The sequence below is a fragment of the Crinia signifera genome, chromosome 9 (genome assembly GCF_055691185.1).
Source record: "Crinia signifera chromosome 9, ASM5569118v1, whole genome shotgun sequence".
Classification (NCBI taxonomy): Eukaryota; Metazoa; Chordata; class Amphibia; order Anura; family Myobatrachidae; genus Crinia; species Crinia signifera.
In genome coordinates, this window is record NC_139225.1 from 6,537,168 (window position 1) to 6,555,385 (window position 18,218).

The 18,218-nt window shown below is 44.5% G+C and overlaps 1 protein-coding gene across 11 annotated transcripts in view; it reads left to right on the forward strand.

Annotated features, from left to right (window-relative positions):
• The window catches only part of GAPVD1 (GTPase activating protein and VPS9 domains 1), a 65,583-nt gene that overhangs the window by 34,971 nt on the left and 12,394 nt on the right, over positions 1-18,218 (forward strand). For 3 of the 11 annotated variants that reach the window (XM_083160966.1, XM_083160972.1, XM_083160976.1), the window contains 9 exons: positions 2,270-2,421; positions 4,791-4,920; positions 5,261-5,413; positions 5,502-5,675; positions 10,061-10,201; positions 10,319-10,453; positions 11,000-11,119; positions 15,869-16,021; positions 17,088-17,449. In XM_083160966.1, coding sequence (XP_083017092.1) covers positions 2,270-2,421; positions 4,791-4,920; positions 5,261-5,413; positions 5,502-5,675; positions 10,061-10,201; positions 10,319-10,453; positions 11,000-11,119; positions 15,869-16,021; positions 17,088-17,449 — 1,520 coding nt within the window. The remainder of the gene's footprint in view (positions 1-2,269; positions 2,422-4,790; positions 4,921-5,260; positions 5,414-5,501; positions 5,676-10,060; positions 10,202-10,318; positions 10,454-10,999; positions 11,120-15,868; positions 16,022-17,087; positions 17,450-18,218) is intronic. The other 8 variants (XM_083160969.1, XM_083160973.1, XM_083160968.1 and 5 more) reach the window with 7 other exon arrangements.

Genomic DNA, 18,218 nt, shown 5'->3' on the forward strand with positions numbered 1-18,218 from the left:
TTCCTTATTTGTACTCTGACGCCTTCCGCAGGGGGTGGCCTGCGTCAAAACAGACTATTGCACGATGGATCAAGTGGACGATCCGTAGTGCTTATCTTCATGCGGGACAGGTGCCTCCTGTCTCCTTAACAGCACACTCTACCAGATCGGTGAGTACGTCGTGGGCTGCTGAGAGAGGGGCCTCTATCTCTCAGCTTTGCAGAGCGGCCACTTGGTTGTCTCAGAACACGTTTGTTAAGTTTTACCAGTTCGACACTTTTGCAGCTTCGGCTTCAGCTTTTGGTCGTCTGGTTCTACAGAATCCCCAGCACTCTCCCTCCCGGGGCTTGGTCTTTGGAACCTCCCCGATGTGATTCCAGTGGTCCCTGCTGCATGTCAGAGAAAAGAGGATTTTGGTACTTACCGGTAAATCCATTTCTCTGAGATCAGCAGGGACCACTGGACACCCGCCCGGCTGTTGGATTCTGCCTGTTGTGGTTGCTGTTGCAGCCCGGTCCGATACCTGCGTGTTGTATGTATGGTTATGTTGTTTATGGTTTTTCTGTAACCCTTTCCTCTGGTGGGCCAATTTCCTCACTGGGGGATTGTGGGTCTTAGAGGGGAGGAGCCAGTATCCCCTAATTATTATTAAGAAGTGCCTAGCTCCCAGCATTCCCAGCTCTAATACCCGATGTGATTCCAGTGGTCCCTGCTGATCTCAGAGAAATGGATTTACCGGTAAGTACCAAAATCCTCTTTTTTCTGTGTATAATGTGGTTATTCACCATAAATGCTAGATACCTCTTTCAAATATATGAAAATACGGAATAATCCATTATCCAAAATACTTCTGGTCCCCGGCATCTTGGATAAGGGATACTCAACCTGTACTACGCTAGTAAGGAGCTTACTTGCGATTGGTGAAGAGATCCAGTTACATGTGAAGATGTGTGAGCTGTCCATGCTCTCTGGTTTAGGGCTAGAACACGTGATATTGAGCCAGTGGACAGTATTATGGAGGGTGAGAATACTATGGAGTCTGAATAAGCAGCATTTGAAAGAGGAAGTATGATGGGATTTCTAAGAAGTGGAGAAGTAGTGTAAGGAATATGCTTTGCATACCATCTTCAGTAAATCTATATACTGCCCATACGGGATATATCCGCATCCCAACCAACGGTATGGCAGCAGTTTTTTCAATCTTATGCTGTCTCTATACCTTCAGATTAACATTAAAGTTAAATGTTTTCAAGGCCTAGATCAGACTTCAAACAGCTGGTTGCATTCAGCACAGCCTCTCATGCATCCTGTTTTGGTCATACGGGGAACGTACTCGTAGTGCAGGGAAACTGTTACTTTGAGGTTTGGACGCCTTCCGATCCGATGCCGTGCCCGGGCTCTGCAAGGCATTGTGTGCCATCTCTGGGCACAATGACAATTGGTAGCCGTTCCTTTGTTCAGTCCGTCACCACAGTTGCATCTGGTTAATACAATGCTATATTACCATAGTAACTATAAATACTGTGAAGACCTATCTGGCAAGCTTGGGTAACACACACACACACACACACACCCCCACCCCCCTCCGATCATGGCAGAGACACCAGATCTGTAGCCATCACATGCATGTCTTCATTTCCATATGTGTTTAAGCAGTGGCAAAGTGTGTGATTTCTCCATGTGTTTGGTGATGAAGTGGTTAGTTTGCCTTTAGTATATATACATAACCATATGTATATGCATTCGTTGGCTGTGGATACAGATTTATTTATTTTTCCCTCATTCGTATCTCAGTTTGTTCCACTTGCTCTGTTTGCTTACTTTCAAATAGTACAAAGTGACCTCTGCATTCCGCTCTGATAAATGGATGGCAAAGGGCAGCTTACACAATGTAATGCTGATCCCGGAGTAACGTTATTTCACTGTAAAAGTGCTGAGTGAACATCTCCAATACTATCAGCATCTAACTAGCTTAAGTCTGATAATAATAATGGTATCGCACTGCTCTTTATTTGGAGTCTTGCTAGTAAGCTGCTACTTGTACAATTACCACACGGCGTCTGCAGACTCCATAAATAAAGCTTAAGTAGAGGTTTACGTGTTTGTACTGCTTGAACTGTAGAGAACCCTGTCCTTTGTATGGCATTAACCAATGGGCAGAGCGGACTGTTGCTGTAGTTTGTACATTTGTATTGTGTGTAGTGAAGCGGTGTTCCACATAATTCTCATCACTCGCATTGTCTGGTACAAATTAACAAACTTTTTTTTTTTCCCCTAATTATGTCTAAAGTCACTCGCAGTAGGAGCAAAACCAGCCTGATGGAAGCAGAGCACGAGGTCTCCCCCCAAGAGGTCACGCCTCAAGGACACCCTGAAGACGTTCTTGTCATTTCACTGGGGACAGGCCCTCAGCTTACACCTGGCATGATGTCCGAGAATGAGGTGACTCCCAAATACATAGGATGATTTTTTTTTATCTTGTCAATTTATGGTACTTGTTTTCTAGCATGGCGCCCACTAAGCTATTTGCTGAGTGGGCTATTCTGCGTAGTGAAATCGCATCGCTTGGGCCATTTTAGTGCCGTGCGATGATTTTTTTTTTTTTTTTTCATTTAGTTTATTCACTGCTCTGTGTGCCCCAGGGCATCGCATCGCACCTCCCGCAAAATCGCATGCCATTACATTAGGTATACAATAATATTATTGTATAGGTCCTAAAAAGAATTTTTACGCAACGCCTCGACACCCATCCTGCGCATCTGTCCCCACTATTCCGTCCACCAACCTCACAGGTAGACCTGCTCCACCGCGCCCCTCCAGCCCTGCACAGGCGAGCAGTGTATATATTACTGGTACCACTGGGCACCAATGTATATTAACCAGTAATCTATAGATTGCTGGCATGGGCCTTTATGCTTGCACAATAAGAGTTTCCAACCCTCCGCACCAGTGCATTTTATTTCACAATGTATGTACTCATTAAGTCGGTGGTTAGAAGCTTGATGCATCTCCCAATTTTGAACCACCTTAATTACAGTGGTGTGAGCTTGTGTCTCACGCTGCATCCAGGGTCACCGTAGTTACATCTTGGCAGTGGTTTACGTGGAATAGTCTTGTCTGGGAAACCTAGTATTTTCATGCGAGTGGCTGTGTCTGATAGCCGTGCTATGTGGGGATTTATCATGTGTGTCGAATCATCCCCCTAAATGAGCGGAAAACAGCCTCTTCTATGTTTCTGGGTTGTTGCTCAATGCGGAGTCCTCCAAGCCTGTGGGTGATCCCTAGTAAATACAAGGGTCTCTTCAAAGGATCTTGGGTTTCACCCAGACATACCAAATGCCCACACTCATAAGTAGCCAACGCGCATGGAATGAAATAGTAGTAAATGCTGATATTATGGACTCTTAGAGCTCTGTGTGTATTTTCTGTATATCGCACTGATGGAGTATTGGTTGGCAGTACTGCCACACTGCACTGCGGTCTTCGGTAAGATTCCCGTTAAAGCATTATTATGGTGTGTACACACTGGTACAATCGGCATTAGATTTTCGCTATATAGTCAAAATCGCATTGGGATCGCAAGCAGATCACACAGGTTTTTAACCTTGCGCTCCCGTGGCAGCACAAATCGAAACCTAGATAAACAGGGCAGCAATAACTATATAGTGCAGATCTGCACTAGATCGTCCAAATCGCATGCAGGTTGGGTGGCTCGCCGTTCGATTCAATCACATCGGGATCAAATAGCAAGCCCAATCAACCGTGTGTACACACCATTAAGGTGTGCATGCAAATGTGGTGGTCATGTGAATCTGGGGGCACAGGTGGTGGGGATGGTGGCTCTAGTACACAGTTGGTGGGTTTGGGGGAACAGCTCATGGTCTGGGGCACAGGTGGTGTGCAGGTGGGTCTGGGGGCACAGGTGATGGGTACCTTAGTGAATAATTAAATATCAAAGTGCTGCAGAATATGTATGCGCTGTATAAATAACTTGTCATTTTTGTGTACATGATTGTTTTTATTTATTGTCTATCGCTTTTTTTAATAAAATAAAAAATAGGTATGTTAAAGGCTCTCGTTTCCACACCCTCTTTTTAAATAGCATTAGAATTGACATTTGAGACTATGTAATGCAGATTATTCAGTAGTAAAGAAAAGTTAAAGCCGTGTTTCCATCCCTCTTATTTTTTATAAAGAAATATGCTGACAGCTAAATGGGAAAGTGGATGAGCTTATACCTTTTTTATTCTAGACTGTTGTTGTAGCTTGCACACAGCCCTCCTGACAACATAAATGTCATGCTGACATCTGACCTATAAAACTTCTATACCGGATACAATGAGATGCAAGTGACTCACTGCCCACCCTGACCCATAATCCCTCCTAGGTGTGACCTGCTGCTGTCTATTGTTTCAGACGCTTTATTTATGACTTGCATGACCGTATGCAGCCATTAAAAGAAACATCAAGGCAATGAGTGCGGCAGCACACAAAATTAAGTCAAAATATTAAAACTGAGGGATTTGTGGAGAACCGAGGCTGAGGGCCAATGATGGAGCAGTAACCCATATAATAAATAGGAAGGATCCCGGTTTACTTTGGGGCCGATTTAATAAACCTGGTGAAGTGTTGTGGCTGGTGACAGTTAGGAGCTGATTGGATGGTGTAGTATCACCTTCCGCTTTATCACTTCACCAATCTTAATAAATCCGCCCCTTTATCCTTGAACCTCGCCAATGTAAAACATTTCTCCTGAATTGAGGTCGTGTGATACAACCTAGGACTGATATATTGACAACTTGGCTCCGCAGGTACTGAACATGCAGCTTGTGGATGGCGGACAAGCCGATGTGCCTGCAGATGACACCAAGCTGCACGGGAAGCCTGACAAGACCCTGCGGTTCTCTCTGTGCAGCGATAACCTAGAAGGCATCTCAGAAGGTGAATGTTTGTGTTTAAGACCAATAGAACCAGCAGGAGTTTCACCTGTTAAATCGCCGTTTTTCTATGTTGCTACAATGTTCATACAGGTCCCGGAATTTATCCCGGATTCTTGTAACCGCTGAATTATTAGGGCTGATTGAACCACCCCCCTTAAAGTATGTGTTCAGTTGTGGGCAAGCCTCAGTTTAGAGCTAAACGTGGCCAGGTGGCATGACGTTGGTTACATGTTTGCTGCCACTCAGTAACATTGACAGACCATGTAAGACTATACAGTAACTACTCTTTTGAGAAAGTGAAAATTAAATATTTTGTGATTTGGTTGGAAATGCCAATAAAGCAGAAGAGGAAAATCCGTGTTCAACAGGTCCCTCGAACAGATCCAATTCCGTGTCATCCCTGGATCTAGAAGGGGAGTCTGTGTCCGAGCTGGGGGCTGGGCCATCGGGCAGCAATGGGGTGGAGGCGCTACAGCTTTTGGAACACGAACAAGGTAAGCGGGAGATCCGGAATATGATTTATTTGATCGGTTTTTCTACGTGGGCATAATTGGCTGCAATCGTCAATCTTCCCATCTGCAGCCACCACGCAAGACAACCTTGACGACAAGCTGCGCAAGTTTGAAATTCGGGACATGATGGGTCTGACGGACGATCGCGATATCTCTGAAACGGTTAGCGAGACCTGGAGCACAGACGTTCTTGGCAGTGACTTTGACCCCAATATTGATGAAGACCGGCTACAGGAGATTGCAGGTGAGATGGGATTAATGTGGCGATGGCATTTACAGCAGGATTACATCCATTTTGGCAGGAACTTATTTTGGAAATGGTTTTCTACCTTCAGACAAGCTTATTGAGATATACATATCCCTCCAGTGTGTGTGTGTGTGTGTGTGTGTGTGTGTGTGTGTGTGTGTGTGTGTGTGTGTGTGTGTTTTACTTCCTCTCTTCTTCTGTTCTGGCAATCCGCCACAGACGGGAGTGCGGCTGAGTAGGTAACTGCAGGTGCTCCAGACCAGACCTTCCCTGCCACAGTAGATACGGCCCACATGCTGCTTCTGCTGCCCCTATTATTGTTGCTAGGAACAGTGAACAGGGTGGTGAGCGTGCAGGAGGGTGGGTCAGGGATGATAGAAATAAAGTACAGTTTAAAGGATCTGCTGATGTATGTTGGAGCCGGCAGTGGACCCTTTGTGAGACCCAGTGCAGGTGGAAGTTCCTTCAGGTGTGGTTGTTCTTCCTACTCCAGTTAAAAGGATTTGCCTTATGCGTTTGCTAAAGGTAACCCATGCAAAAGCAAGTCTGCAACATCCTGAACATCATTGCACATCATCGGGTAGCCACGCAGCGCCGAAGTGTCTAGTCGTGCAGGCTGAACTGGTCTCTCCAGTAACAAGTGTTAGAACAACTACTAATATATGCTGTCCTAATGGTCAGGACACGCCTGCGTTCATTGTATTCTAGAATTAACCTTAGAAGTAAAAAACACAATGAATAACATAGAATTCATAAATCTGTGTGTAATGCTAATTCTAAGATTTCCAAAATAAGTGTATGAGGGTTGCTGAATAAGATATACTTCTGTACGTAGCTATATATTAAGGGGGGTATTCAATCCCGGATCCCGTTTTCGGTCCACTTGCCTGTTTATCGGTAGATGGGATTCAATGTCCCTCCTGCCGATCTGCGAATAGGGGTCGTAGCTGCGAAAACTGCCATGGATTGTCTAGATCCAGCCGGGATCTCGACAATCCTCGGCCGTTATTGGTAAAACAGGCAGGACTGCTTTTACAGTTGGGTCCGTTCTGACAAGCTGCCGCTTCAATGCTGTTAGGAAAGACATCATTGAATAGGCGCTCAATGCTATTTCCCCCGTGAGTTGTAGTACTCAGTGGATGACTTTTTGTCTGCAGCTATAAAGATAAATGTATAATAAAGGAAGAAAATTGTGGTCAGAATGACCGAATACTTATCGGAGTAGTCATACCATCTAGTGTTCACTCTAGGGCAGGTGCTGACCACCGGGGAGGGCACATTTAATATTAGAGATTTACATTAGAAACAACAACAAAAATGTATAAAAAATTGCACACTGCACTAGAGTATGGCCCATTAAACATTGCCGTACTCTACTATGCCCATTACTTATTCTGTCGTAATGACCATTACACATTATGGCACACACTGTATTGTCTCTTACACATAATACCACACACCATAATGCTCATTACACATGATGGCGCACACCAAAGGTTCTCAGATGCATGTACGCTCGGTGGGGGGCAGCGTAAGGGTGCCCAGTGCCACACTCAAAAAGGGCAGGGTGCATTTTGAGGTTTTAGAAACAGGCAGGGTGCGGCACCCTGCTAAAGACGTTAGAGGGAACACTACCATCTATCCCAGGTCCTGTATGTCCCAAGATGACAGCCATCTCCTGGTCCCTTTACTAGTATGTGAATTAAACAGTTATTTAATGATGGAATAACCCCTTAAATGCACTTAAGCGCAGGGGTTTTATTTCTTGCACTCAAGATTGTTCTGTCTACCACTATGTCAAACCTAGTTCAGTGTACATTCATTTCTATAGGTTTTATACAATAATGCATCATAAAATTGCGGGAAACATTGTTTTGGCTGTAAATTCTGCCCATATGACATGTATTTGTTGCATACATTAACGCACAGCAGGCGTCATGTTGACACAATGCATTGATGATAGTCTGATGCTTGTTTGCATTACATTGTCCCAGCATCGCTCACTGATGTCCCACACGATTCTGCGCTGTGAGTGTATCTGGCCACTGTACAGAATGATTTATGTTTCTTGGAAGTGCTGAAGGTCTGCTAATGTCTTTGGATCGGTGCCTGACATTATTGTAGTAATTGTTTTGTGAATGCACCTGAGTGGCGCTCTCTAGTGTCTCTTTTGCATTACTACAGGCGTATGCTGGTTTTATGTGTTTTGCAAAATGTAATGATTTTTACTACCAATTAGCAAATATATATATTTACAAAACCTTATTAGAAATTGTAGTTTTTTAATGAATTCATGGCCTTATTCAGAGTTGTAGGATAATGCGCAGGCACAAGGAAGTAGCTGTGCCATACCGTACAGATAAGGTTCCAATACGGCAGGAGGCTCCTCCGGTAAATAGCCTGACTTCTGTGTTTTGCTGTCCTTGTCCCAAGAAGCACCATTGGATCACTCTGTGACATCAGTCATCTGGGTAGCCTTCAGATTTCTGTCTCCGCTCCGCAGCCGTGTCAGTAAATCTGTGTCGGCAGTTGCAGAGACTGACTTCGGCACTCCTACACAAGGGAGGAGACTCTACGCTATTGAGGAAAGGAACTTGTCGCTGCCCCTTCCCAGTCCCCAAATGCCTACAATCTGTCAATCAGGCTGGGGCTGATTTGAGTTTGAGTAAATAAAATACAATGTGTTATGTTAAGCGCCATGCAGCGATGTCTAGCAGATCTTTGTAGCATTATCCTACACACCCACCAGTTGTATTTTCCCATCACCTTTTGTAGCCATAGATTCCTTTTTAAAACAATTGTCTTGCTCCTGATACCCATTCCTATAGCATAACCACCCCCTCTTCTCACACCCACCCCCACAGCATACCCACCCCCTCTTCTCACACCCACCCCCTCTTCTCACACCCACCCCCACATTAGCTGATATAAACGCTCCTGCAGCATTACTCCCTCCCATGTATGTATAGCAAAGCAGAATGTGTTCATGGAGGTCCAATCGGTCCTGCTGGATGATCATCTCTATATTGTTCCTTTCTATGCACACAAGGCCGTACAGTGTTGATGGTTAAGGCCTCTATACATTAGGCTGACTTGTCTTAAGGACCAATAGGCCCAGAGTTCCCCAGGAGAGCTCGCTAATGCCGGGTACACAGGGTGCAAGTTGCACTGGCGGTTTTTGACTACATAGTACATACATCGCACATAGTACATACATCGCACTGTGCTGCGCACCACCGGGTCCTGATGCGCGGCATTGGAATCGCATGTAGAAATAGAAGGTGCTGCACAGTGTATTCCCACTACCTCTGAACAAGCCCCCTATCTGCTCCTACCCCCAATCTCTGTATTCACAGCTCCCCCTCTCCATATCCAGCAAGTTTGAAACAGATCAGTGTCCCTGCAAAAAATTGCTTTCACTTTCTGATATGCACATAAGGAGCATTTTGGTCCGTCAAGTGGCCTCTAGTGGTCAGTGGTGGTACTTCACCTTGTAGGGGTTAGGCGTAGTGAGATCATTATATAAATAGAGATGAATATATACATTTTGGTGTGTGTGTACGTATTCCGCTATATGGCGCTAATGTGTACAAACCACCCAATGCAGCGCTACACTTATCAGGGCTATACCTCAAAGAGAGAGCCTAAAATTCTAGTAGAGGAGGGGGGTGTGAGTAGAGACTTGTGCGCAAAGGGTTACCGGAATAGGAGTGAATATCAATACTGTGCGGGGATATGGGGTATGAACAACACTTCCCTTTTATAGGTATCTTCACCCTCGGCGGGTCACCAGAATGTTAAAACATAAAAAAAGATAATGGTGTAATACGTTCAAAAACACAAATTTATAGTAAAAATACACTTTTATATGATAATAATTGCCCATAAAATATGGGAATATAGCATCAATAAAAAGGAGGTAATTCCAAATAAATATAAGATGGGGACTTTTACCAAAACGGTGAGTATAGAAGGCTCGTCAGATGGTACTTGAGCAGGTTCATATCTCCGGATGATGCGGCTGCCCGGGCCTCAGTACACACACCACAGTGGTTCCGTCGCCAAGTAACACTGATTAGGTGCAGGAGGGATTCTAATCAGTGTTACTTGGCGACTGAACCACTGTGGTGTGTGTGTACTGAGGCCCGGGCAGCCGCATCATCCGGAACCTGCTCAAGTACCATCTGACGAGCCTTCTATACTCACCGTTTTGGTAAAAGTCCTATACTTATTTTGTTGCCAACATATTTAAATCTATTTACACTTTTCTCTTGAGGGTTATTGGAATGTACGAAGACTAGTAGTGACTAACCTTGTGTCTCACGTACAAGATCGTGTCCTAGTGCTGTGATGGTGACTCTGTAAATCCTAATCCCCTGTAGGTGCAGCTGCAGAGAATATGCTGGGTAGTTTGCTTTGCCTCCCCGGCTCTGGCTCCTTACTGCTTGACCCGTGCACTGGATCCACCATTTCCGAGACCACCAGTGAAGCATGGAGTGTGGAGGTCCTCCCCAGTGACTCCGGTGAGTGCTGAAACACTGTTTGCTGTGTTCTACGAGTGGTACGCTACTGTTCCGCCTCTTTAGGGCATGTGTATGGGGAATAAATCCTCCTGGTGATGCAGGCTTCTCTCTCCTCAGAAGCACAAGACCTGAAGCAGGAGGAGCGGCTGCAGGAATTGGAAAGCTGTTCTGGTTTGGGGAGTACATCAGACGACACGGAAGTGAGGGAGGTTAGCTCCCGACCCAGCACCCCAGGACTCAGTGTGGTGTCGGGTAATTTAAAATTGTAACCTACATTTCCTTTTCAGGGTCCCACATGGGATGCTGGGGTTGTAGGCGGATCCAGGGGGTCTGTGGCACCAATCAGCGAAGCTAAGTTTCCCAGAATGCTCGGGCCCTCTCCCCCACAACCCCGCCTCCAGGCTCATGCAGCCAGTTTTTGTTTGGTGCCTGCAGGAAGCAGACAAACCTTTTTATGCTTTAAAGAGCCCATGCACTAGATTGACTTCTCCCCCGGGATCCCCCCTTGAACTGCCCGGGTGGCAGCGCTGCATACGATACCCCGTATACCGCCATTTTGCATATTGTGTAGCACCATAAATCTATCGTGCAACAGGTGCAATCTTCAGGTCCAATGCGATGCTCACAGGAGCATGCGTCGGACCTGATGTCAAACACATGCTAATTGGTCACTTTTTCATCTGATTTCTTGCCGGTATTGGATAAAGTGACCATATCTCCCTAGTGTATGGACCCCTTTTTTTAGTATTTATGAGCTTTCATCAACTTTATTTGAACTTGGCCTTTTTCTTTTTACAGGCATCAGTGCAACGTCGGAGGACATCCCTAACAAGATAGAGGACTTGCGCTCAGAGTGTAGCTCCGACTTCGGCGGAAAGGATTCCGTCACAAGCCCTGAAGTGGAGGACTGTGTTCAAAGTACGTGCGGTTCTTAAGCGTTCAGTATATGTGTTTGATCATGTCGTATTGTGGCGTTAGGAATAACTGAAGTATATCGTTATTCTTCTGCAGCTTCATACAGTACTAAATGTGATCTTTAGGGAATACCAGACTGGGCACCATGGAGAGATCTGTATATTTGCGACCTCTGTTCTTTACATTTTGTATGACTCTAATGATCTGGTCATTACACTGTTATCCAGTAGAGAACTACAGTAGAGAGAGAGATAAAGTACCAACTAATTTTACAAACACAGCGGTACCTTGGCAGATAGGGGCTAATTGGCTGTGCTAAGTACTTTGGTTCCCAGTCCCCAGGACTCCTCACAGTCGCTTTGTAATAAGGTGAAGCAGGAAACGTTCTACGTGCGGGTAGAATACATTTGCCTTTTGTATAATTCTGAGAAAATTCTAAAACGTGATGATCAAAAAACGTCATATAATGGTTTAACGTGCTTATGAGTTTCTCCCTTTTAGTAAATGAAGGCAAATGAAAAGTGGTTATTTTAAACCCCTTGAGTGGTGGGTTTTGCTGGGGCAGGAAAAACCTACCAGGGCAGGATTGTCCTGCCCCAGCAAAGCCCACCACAGAGCGGGTGCGGAGAGGAGGTGAGGGTGCCCAGACAGGTGCTGTGCCAGTGGTGCACAGCTGCAGGCACCACTGGCGCACACCTTCTTATTGGTGGGATGCCTGGAAATTTTCTGGGTCGCTGATGAAAACAGGACACTGAGCAATGTGATTACTGAGCAATTTATTGCCAGCGATCCTATTGCTCCGTGTGTACACCGCTTTAAAGATAAAATTAATCTCAAAAGGATGATTCCCTAAAAAAATATCAAAATAAAAGTTCTGTGTTAAGTCGCATATGACTGAGCTCTCCATTTATTGTATAGTGATGGCAATGATTACAGCTGTGAGTTAACCTTCGGTTTTCGAAATAATTCGGTTTTGAGATCTCCAGATATGGGATACTCGACCTGTAACACCTCTTCCCAGCTATTCTAACTTGTCCTAACTGTGACTTTCCTTCCAACTACCCACCCAAGTTTTATCCTCCCACGCACTTCCAAACTATTCCACTGGTTGTGCTATTTCTCAGACTCCCTTTAGGATCTTCTCAATCGGGCATCCAAAGATGATGGGTCAATGCTCATTCTCAAGATCTCAAGCCACTTTCTACTCCACTTTCAACTCTCCTTTTACAGTATGCCCTTCACATTGGCCTTTGTTTTCCTTTACCTATTGAGGGACATTTTAAGTTTCCTACACCTCTGTGGCTACTTTTTCTGGTCCCACAAACCTTTACCTTGGCATTTAATTTGGAAAGATTTTTATTTTTTTACCCTGCCATCTGTTACTTCCCACATCCAGTTTTTCTTGTAAAGCCTGTTTTTTCCACTCTCTCATGATCTCTATTGTTGACTATTACAACCTCTTGCCTCCCCTTCATCAGAAACTCCTCCCCACAACCAATGAAATCTCCAGCCTCTTCTCCCTATGGGGACATCTTCCTGCCTCTTCTATTCTGCCAGCTCTCCACCAGCTTCTATCGGAGACTTTTCCTTTGGCATGCGTCAGCTATAGCCGGCATTTCTTTCTTCCCAAAGTTTTTAAATGCTTCTAAATCTAAAAAATGAAATAAATCCTCTGTCTATCAAAGATTTCTGGTCTTTTTTCCCCGTGTCACTGATCTTACCGGACTCATTTCACACCTGCAAGCGCCACTACTTAATACTCTAAACCAGTGGTTCCCAAACTGTGTGCCGTGGCTCCCAGGGGTGCCTCAGGACACTTGCAAGGGTGCCCCAGGTTAGTGGTCCAGGACCAATTCAAATTTTTCATGGTTAATTGTTTATGGGCAAAACCAGTGCTAGTGGCTGCCAATCATACAATGTGTACAAACAGAAGCTACTCCTGCCCTTTACCACAGAACTGACCAGAAGGATCACATAGAAACCCATTCTACTTAATGTTATATTTATTCTGCTTTTTTTTCTTTGGCCTAGGGGTGCCATGAAAAAATTCTGATACTCTAGGGGTGCCGTGATTCAAAAAGATTGGGAATCCCTGCTCTAAACGCTCCTCTCTCCTCCTGTTGTATTGCCCATTCCTATCTATGTCCCTGTGTCACACCTCTTGCTTGTTCCGTATGAAATGTGAATGCTGTTTACATTGCTTATTACATTTTATGTATATATATATATATTTAGGCTTTTTTTCATACATCTATGCTTCTTTAATGTCTTAGATTTTCCCACTGTAGAGTTCTGCCAGATTTTTTTTTTTAAGCCATAGATAACTCTTTATAATTGCTTTCGTAATGCTGAGAATGTTTTGTAGAAACCCTTGTCGTGTTATTGATGGTCATTTGGGATGTTTCAGCATTGTCCTTCCAAGAAGTAGATGTGCTAGATCTTAGCAGAGATAGTGGGTGTCTGACTAAAGGTGCGTACACACGGGGGCGATTTTGTGTAATATCGCGGGCAATATGGTCGCTGAGCGACCATATTGCCCGCGATGGGAGTGTGCACCGGCGATATATTGCCGGGTGCTCGCTCCCGTTTTTACCCCTGTTGTGATCGCTGGTCGCAGGAACATCCTCCTGCGACCAGCTGATTTCCACTGCCGGGCTCCCCCCTGGCAGTTTCTTTTTAATCAGTGATCATCTCTGGTCGCTGATGAACAGTAGACACAGCAATATATCTCCCCCGTGTGTACGGGGCTTAAAGGGCCATACACACGGGGCGACTTGTGCTGAGCGATGCAGTTTAGAACAGATCGCTCCGCACGCATCACTGACACACATGCTATGCACCGGCAATGTGTGCTGATCGATCTGTGCTAACCTGTGTCCTCTGATGAGAACACTGGCAGTCTAACTGGATTTTATACTGTGTGCTTGTATGATCTAGGCGCATGGGAACACGTATGGAACAATTTGTGGTTAATTTCTAAGCAATCTCATCAGATCGCTTAGAAAATAGACAAATATCTCCCTGTGTGTAGGGATTTGGCTCTTCAGTCAAACACACATAAGACCCTTGGCTTTAATGCTGTGTTAGAGCGGAATTCAATTAGTCGCTGTATTTAGCTGTGGGCTAATTGATCCCCCTTTGCTATCCAATTAGCCTGAAGTAATTAACACGTATTTCTTTTTGTGTCTGATTTCGGGTTCCTCCATCACTTGAACTTATAGGTCCGGGAACTTCTCCTACATTCTATGGTAGAAAATCAGAAAACAGATCATTTTAACGGACAAAAAAAAAAAACGGGTTGTAATTGAGTAACCCTGGACATTAATATTTGCGGCTAACCCATATTTCACATATGGTTCATTAATGATGCTAATTAAATTCCCCATTACTATAGAGCAGGGGTGGCCAAACCGGTCCTCAATAATCTACCAACGGTCCACGTTTTCCAGATCACCTAGCTGGTGCACAGCTGTAGTCATTACTAGCTGTCACATTTTAAAACCTGCTGCATTCATTCCTACTATAGATCCACAGGTTGCTGGAAAACCTGCACCGTTGGTAGATCTTGAGGACGGGTTTGGTCACCCCTGGTATAGAGAAAGGCAGCTTACTCTCCTCTTTAGCATTAATATGGGCCATGTTTATATGTTGTACAGTATATCTGACTAAAGATTACGCTGTACAGAGTGTGTGGTGTTTCTTTTATTGCGATAAAGGCGAGTGAGTGAGCGATTGTCGTCTTTCATACTTCGATATTGGTGTGTGTATAAAATGTTGAGAAGCTGACCTCACCTATGGCGTATTGGCAACTGAAATGAACGAATTGGTATTTCTGAGTTTATGCCTTCCAGTCCTTAATTATTACGTTGCTTTACTTTCCATATAATACCAATATGGCTCCTGCAAGCTCTGATGTTGTAGCGATGCCTGTCCTGTGTACACGTCCTGAAAGTCTCAGATGTTTAGTCATTAGATGATGCAACCAGGTTACAAGCAGAACAATGACATACGGGGTTTTTTTTTTCATAGACAAAGCCAGAAAACCTTTACTGGGCTTCATAGAACCTCCTTTAAGATGTGTTTCTGGGGGTGACTATAATACAATATTAACTGTATAAAGGGTAATAATTAAAGGTGGAATTAAGATGCCCATACACGGAACAATTGCCATGTGCGATGAAACGCGCGCTCCCGTGCATCTTATCGCACAGCTAAAATGTATGCGCTGCACATACTTTTTGTACGATTGCATCTCATTGCATTGCAAAACGGATATGATGTGATCTAGTCCAAATTGCATACAATAATTGTGCAGTGTATGGGCACCTTAATACTTACCATTACCATTATTTTGGTGCTTGAATTGATTTGTTGCACAGAAACTTGGTCTGCTGTAAGTAGTTTTAAATACATTGCTTACCATATAGACAGACACCGTAGATTACAATACCGTTGTAGCGGTCAATAACAGGTAAGATCCGGGCTCTCCATAAAATGAGGCGTTAGTCAGAGTGGCTTCCTTTGGACTTAAGGTAATCGGAAAGGAAGGAGAGATCATCCTAGCTAGAAAATAACATATTACTTAAAGCTTTCAAGCTTTCCCTCTTTATTGTTTCTGGTTAATGTCACTATAACTGTAGTCTGGATTTGTTGTTTATACACTGGAACGTGGTGTTTCCACACTACTGGCTGTAAGACAGGTGCTTGGTGAAATTGTTAAACTTGTGTTTTGTTGTTTTTCTCTATTTTTAGTGTTTCAACAGAGACAGACTGCCGGCCACGTCCACAAAAAGACATGTAACATGCCTTGTTTATTTCCAGGCATTCATCATATCACTTCTCCTCCAACCCAGACAGAGTCCTTGTTAGCCATGTTTGATCCACTAGCACCGTCATTGAGTGAAGGTAATGGTCTATACTAGTAATGTACATAAATGACTCCTGGGGTAATGCGAAGTGTTTAGGTTTGTACAACTTTAATCACATTATATTTCATGTAATAGGTGGCTCTATTGTGCTGGGATCTGTAAATTGTGAATTCAATTAAAAGAAAATAAAAATTGGGAGGAAATAATTAGTTTTTATTTTGTTTTGTTTTTTCTTCCAATGTTTCTCCTGTATTTTTTTTTTCTTTTGGCTAATCCAATTTGGTCGGATGAGGGGGGGGGGGGGGGGGGGGGGGCGGCTTTCTACCGAAAACACACCAGTTCAGTGAAACCAGTGTGTGTGTGTGTTCATGAGAAATATAATCCCAAACTGTGGCTCGTGACAGTTTATTGGGGATAATTGAATAGCCCCCGGGGGATGAAATTTCTAATCAATGCTAATTTTAAAGTTCTCTTTTTTGAACTGCGTTTATATATGTTTCTGTGTAAAAAATTTATTTATATTCCTTCCACCTGTTCACCATTTTCTGAAATTAAATTGAAAAGTAGAAATTCAGTGCCGTCCCCTTGTCTCCCCTGCTGATGCTGCTCCGCAGTGTAGCCTGCTGATGCTGAAACTCTACAAGGAACATACAGGGGCTTTCTCTTACCTATGAATTGAGAAAAAAACAAAAGACGTAAACTGTCTGAACAAGTGTAACCATGGTAACCAGGGTTATGCAGATGTGTTTGTAATTTACCTATGAAGAATTTTGAATAAACTATTGACTATTTAAAAAGTAATTCTGTTGGGCAAGCCGGCACCAGAAGAGGGTTTGCAGTACAGATCCTGTGTTACGTTGTAATCAGTGTCTCCCCCCCCCCCCCCCTAATGCTTTGTGATTGCTGGGAACGTTTAAGTATTTTCCTAAAGTGACCGTGTCCTGAGTGTGTGAGCGGAATGTGATTTAGGATGTGAAGGTCGTTTCAGGACATGGAAAGTGAATCTGGGGGATAAATCTGGTCATTTTGAACGTTATAGGGTGTATAGAATGCATTTTTATCTATCTTTATAAAGCCTCCATTTACTTTGCTTGCTTTTGCAGTGGTGCGGCCTAAAGTGCACTATGTCCGGCCTTCTCATCCACCTCCGGATCCACCCATTTTTGAAGGAGCGGCAGGAGGGAACGAGGCTCGCCTGCCTACGTTTAGTTCCCACATCTTTGTTCCCACGGACTCTGACGCCTACAGGCAGAGGCACTCTTGTCCTGAGAGGTTGGTGCGCAGCCGCAGTTCTGACATAGTCCCATCTCTAAGGCGGCCAATGAGTGATCCTGGCTGGGCACGGAGAGCAGGGACTGAAGATAGAGAGATGCCACCGGGCACCATGGCATTGGGAGCATCTGCAGCTATCCACACCTCTCAGTCCTCATCCTCTTCACCCAGCAAGGACTCATCGAGGGGAGAGGTGTGTGTCTGGCTTCATTTGACCTGTGTGTTCTAACGCCGTGTACAGTGACTGATGTATGACAGTGGGGTAGTGGATGCTTGTTACATCTCCAGATTCCCCTGTGTACGTACAGAACCACTGCCTGTGCTACAGTGACTGATGTATGACAGTGGGGTAGTGGATGCTTGTTACATCTCCAGATTCCCATGTGTACGTACAGAACCACTGCCTGTGCTATTAGGAATATGCAGTTGTCGGTTTGGTCTGGGAGAAAATGCTGTTCGGTAATGGGCCCGATTGCTCGAGCACTCTCACACCAGATTGCAGGCTCCTAACTCAGGGATGGGCAACAAGCGGCCCTCCAGATGTTAATGAACTACACATCCCAGCATGCCTTGCATCAGTTTCACCTTGGCCAAATAGCAAAACTAAGGCATGCTGGGATGTGTAGTTCATCAACATCTGGAGGGCCGCTTGTTGCCCACCCCTATCCTAACTCCTGTGATCGTAAGCTGCTTGGTGTGGGATTGACAGCGGCTGGCCATTTGGGGGCGTGCCACTGGCATTTTCTGGGCATTGAGAGGGAGGGACGCTGACGTCCTCAGCCGCCTCCTTTAAACTCAGTGAGAACAAGTGTACTGCCGCAAATACTTTATTCCTCAGGTAAACTTTTATTTGGAATAAAGACAAGACGATAGTTTCAAAACTGTGATTGGTTTGATGTTTAATTTCAGTGAACAAATAAAAATGGTTTCATTTAGGTTCTTGTGTGCGAGTGTTATATAGA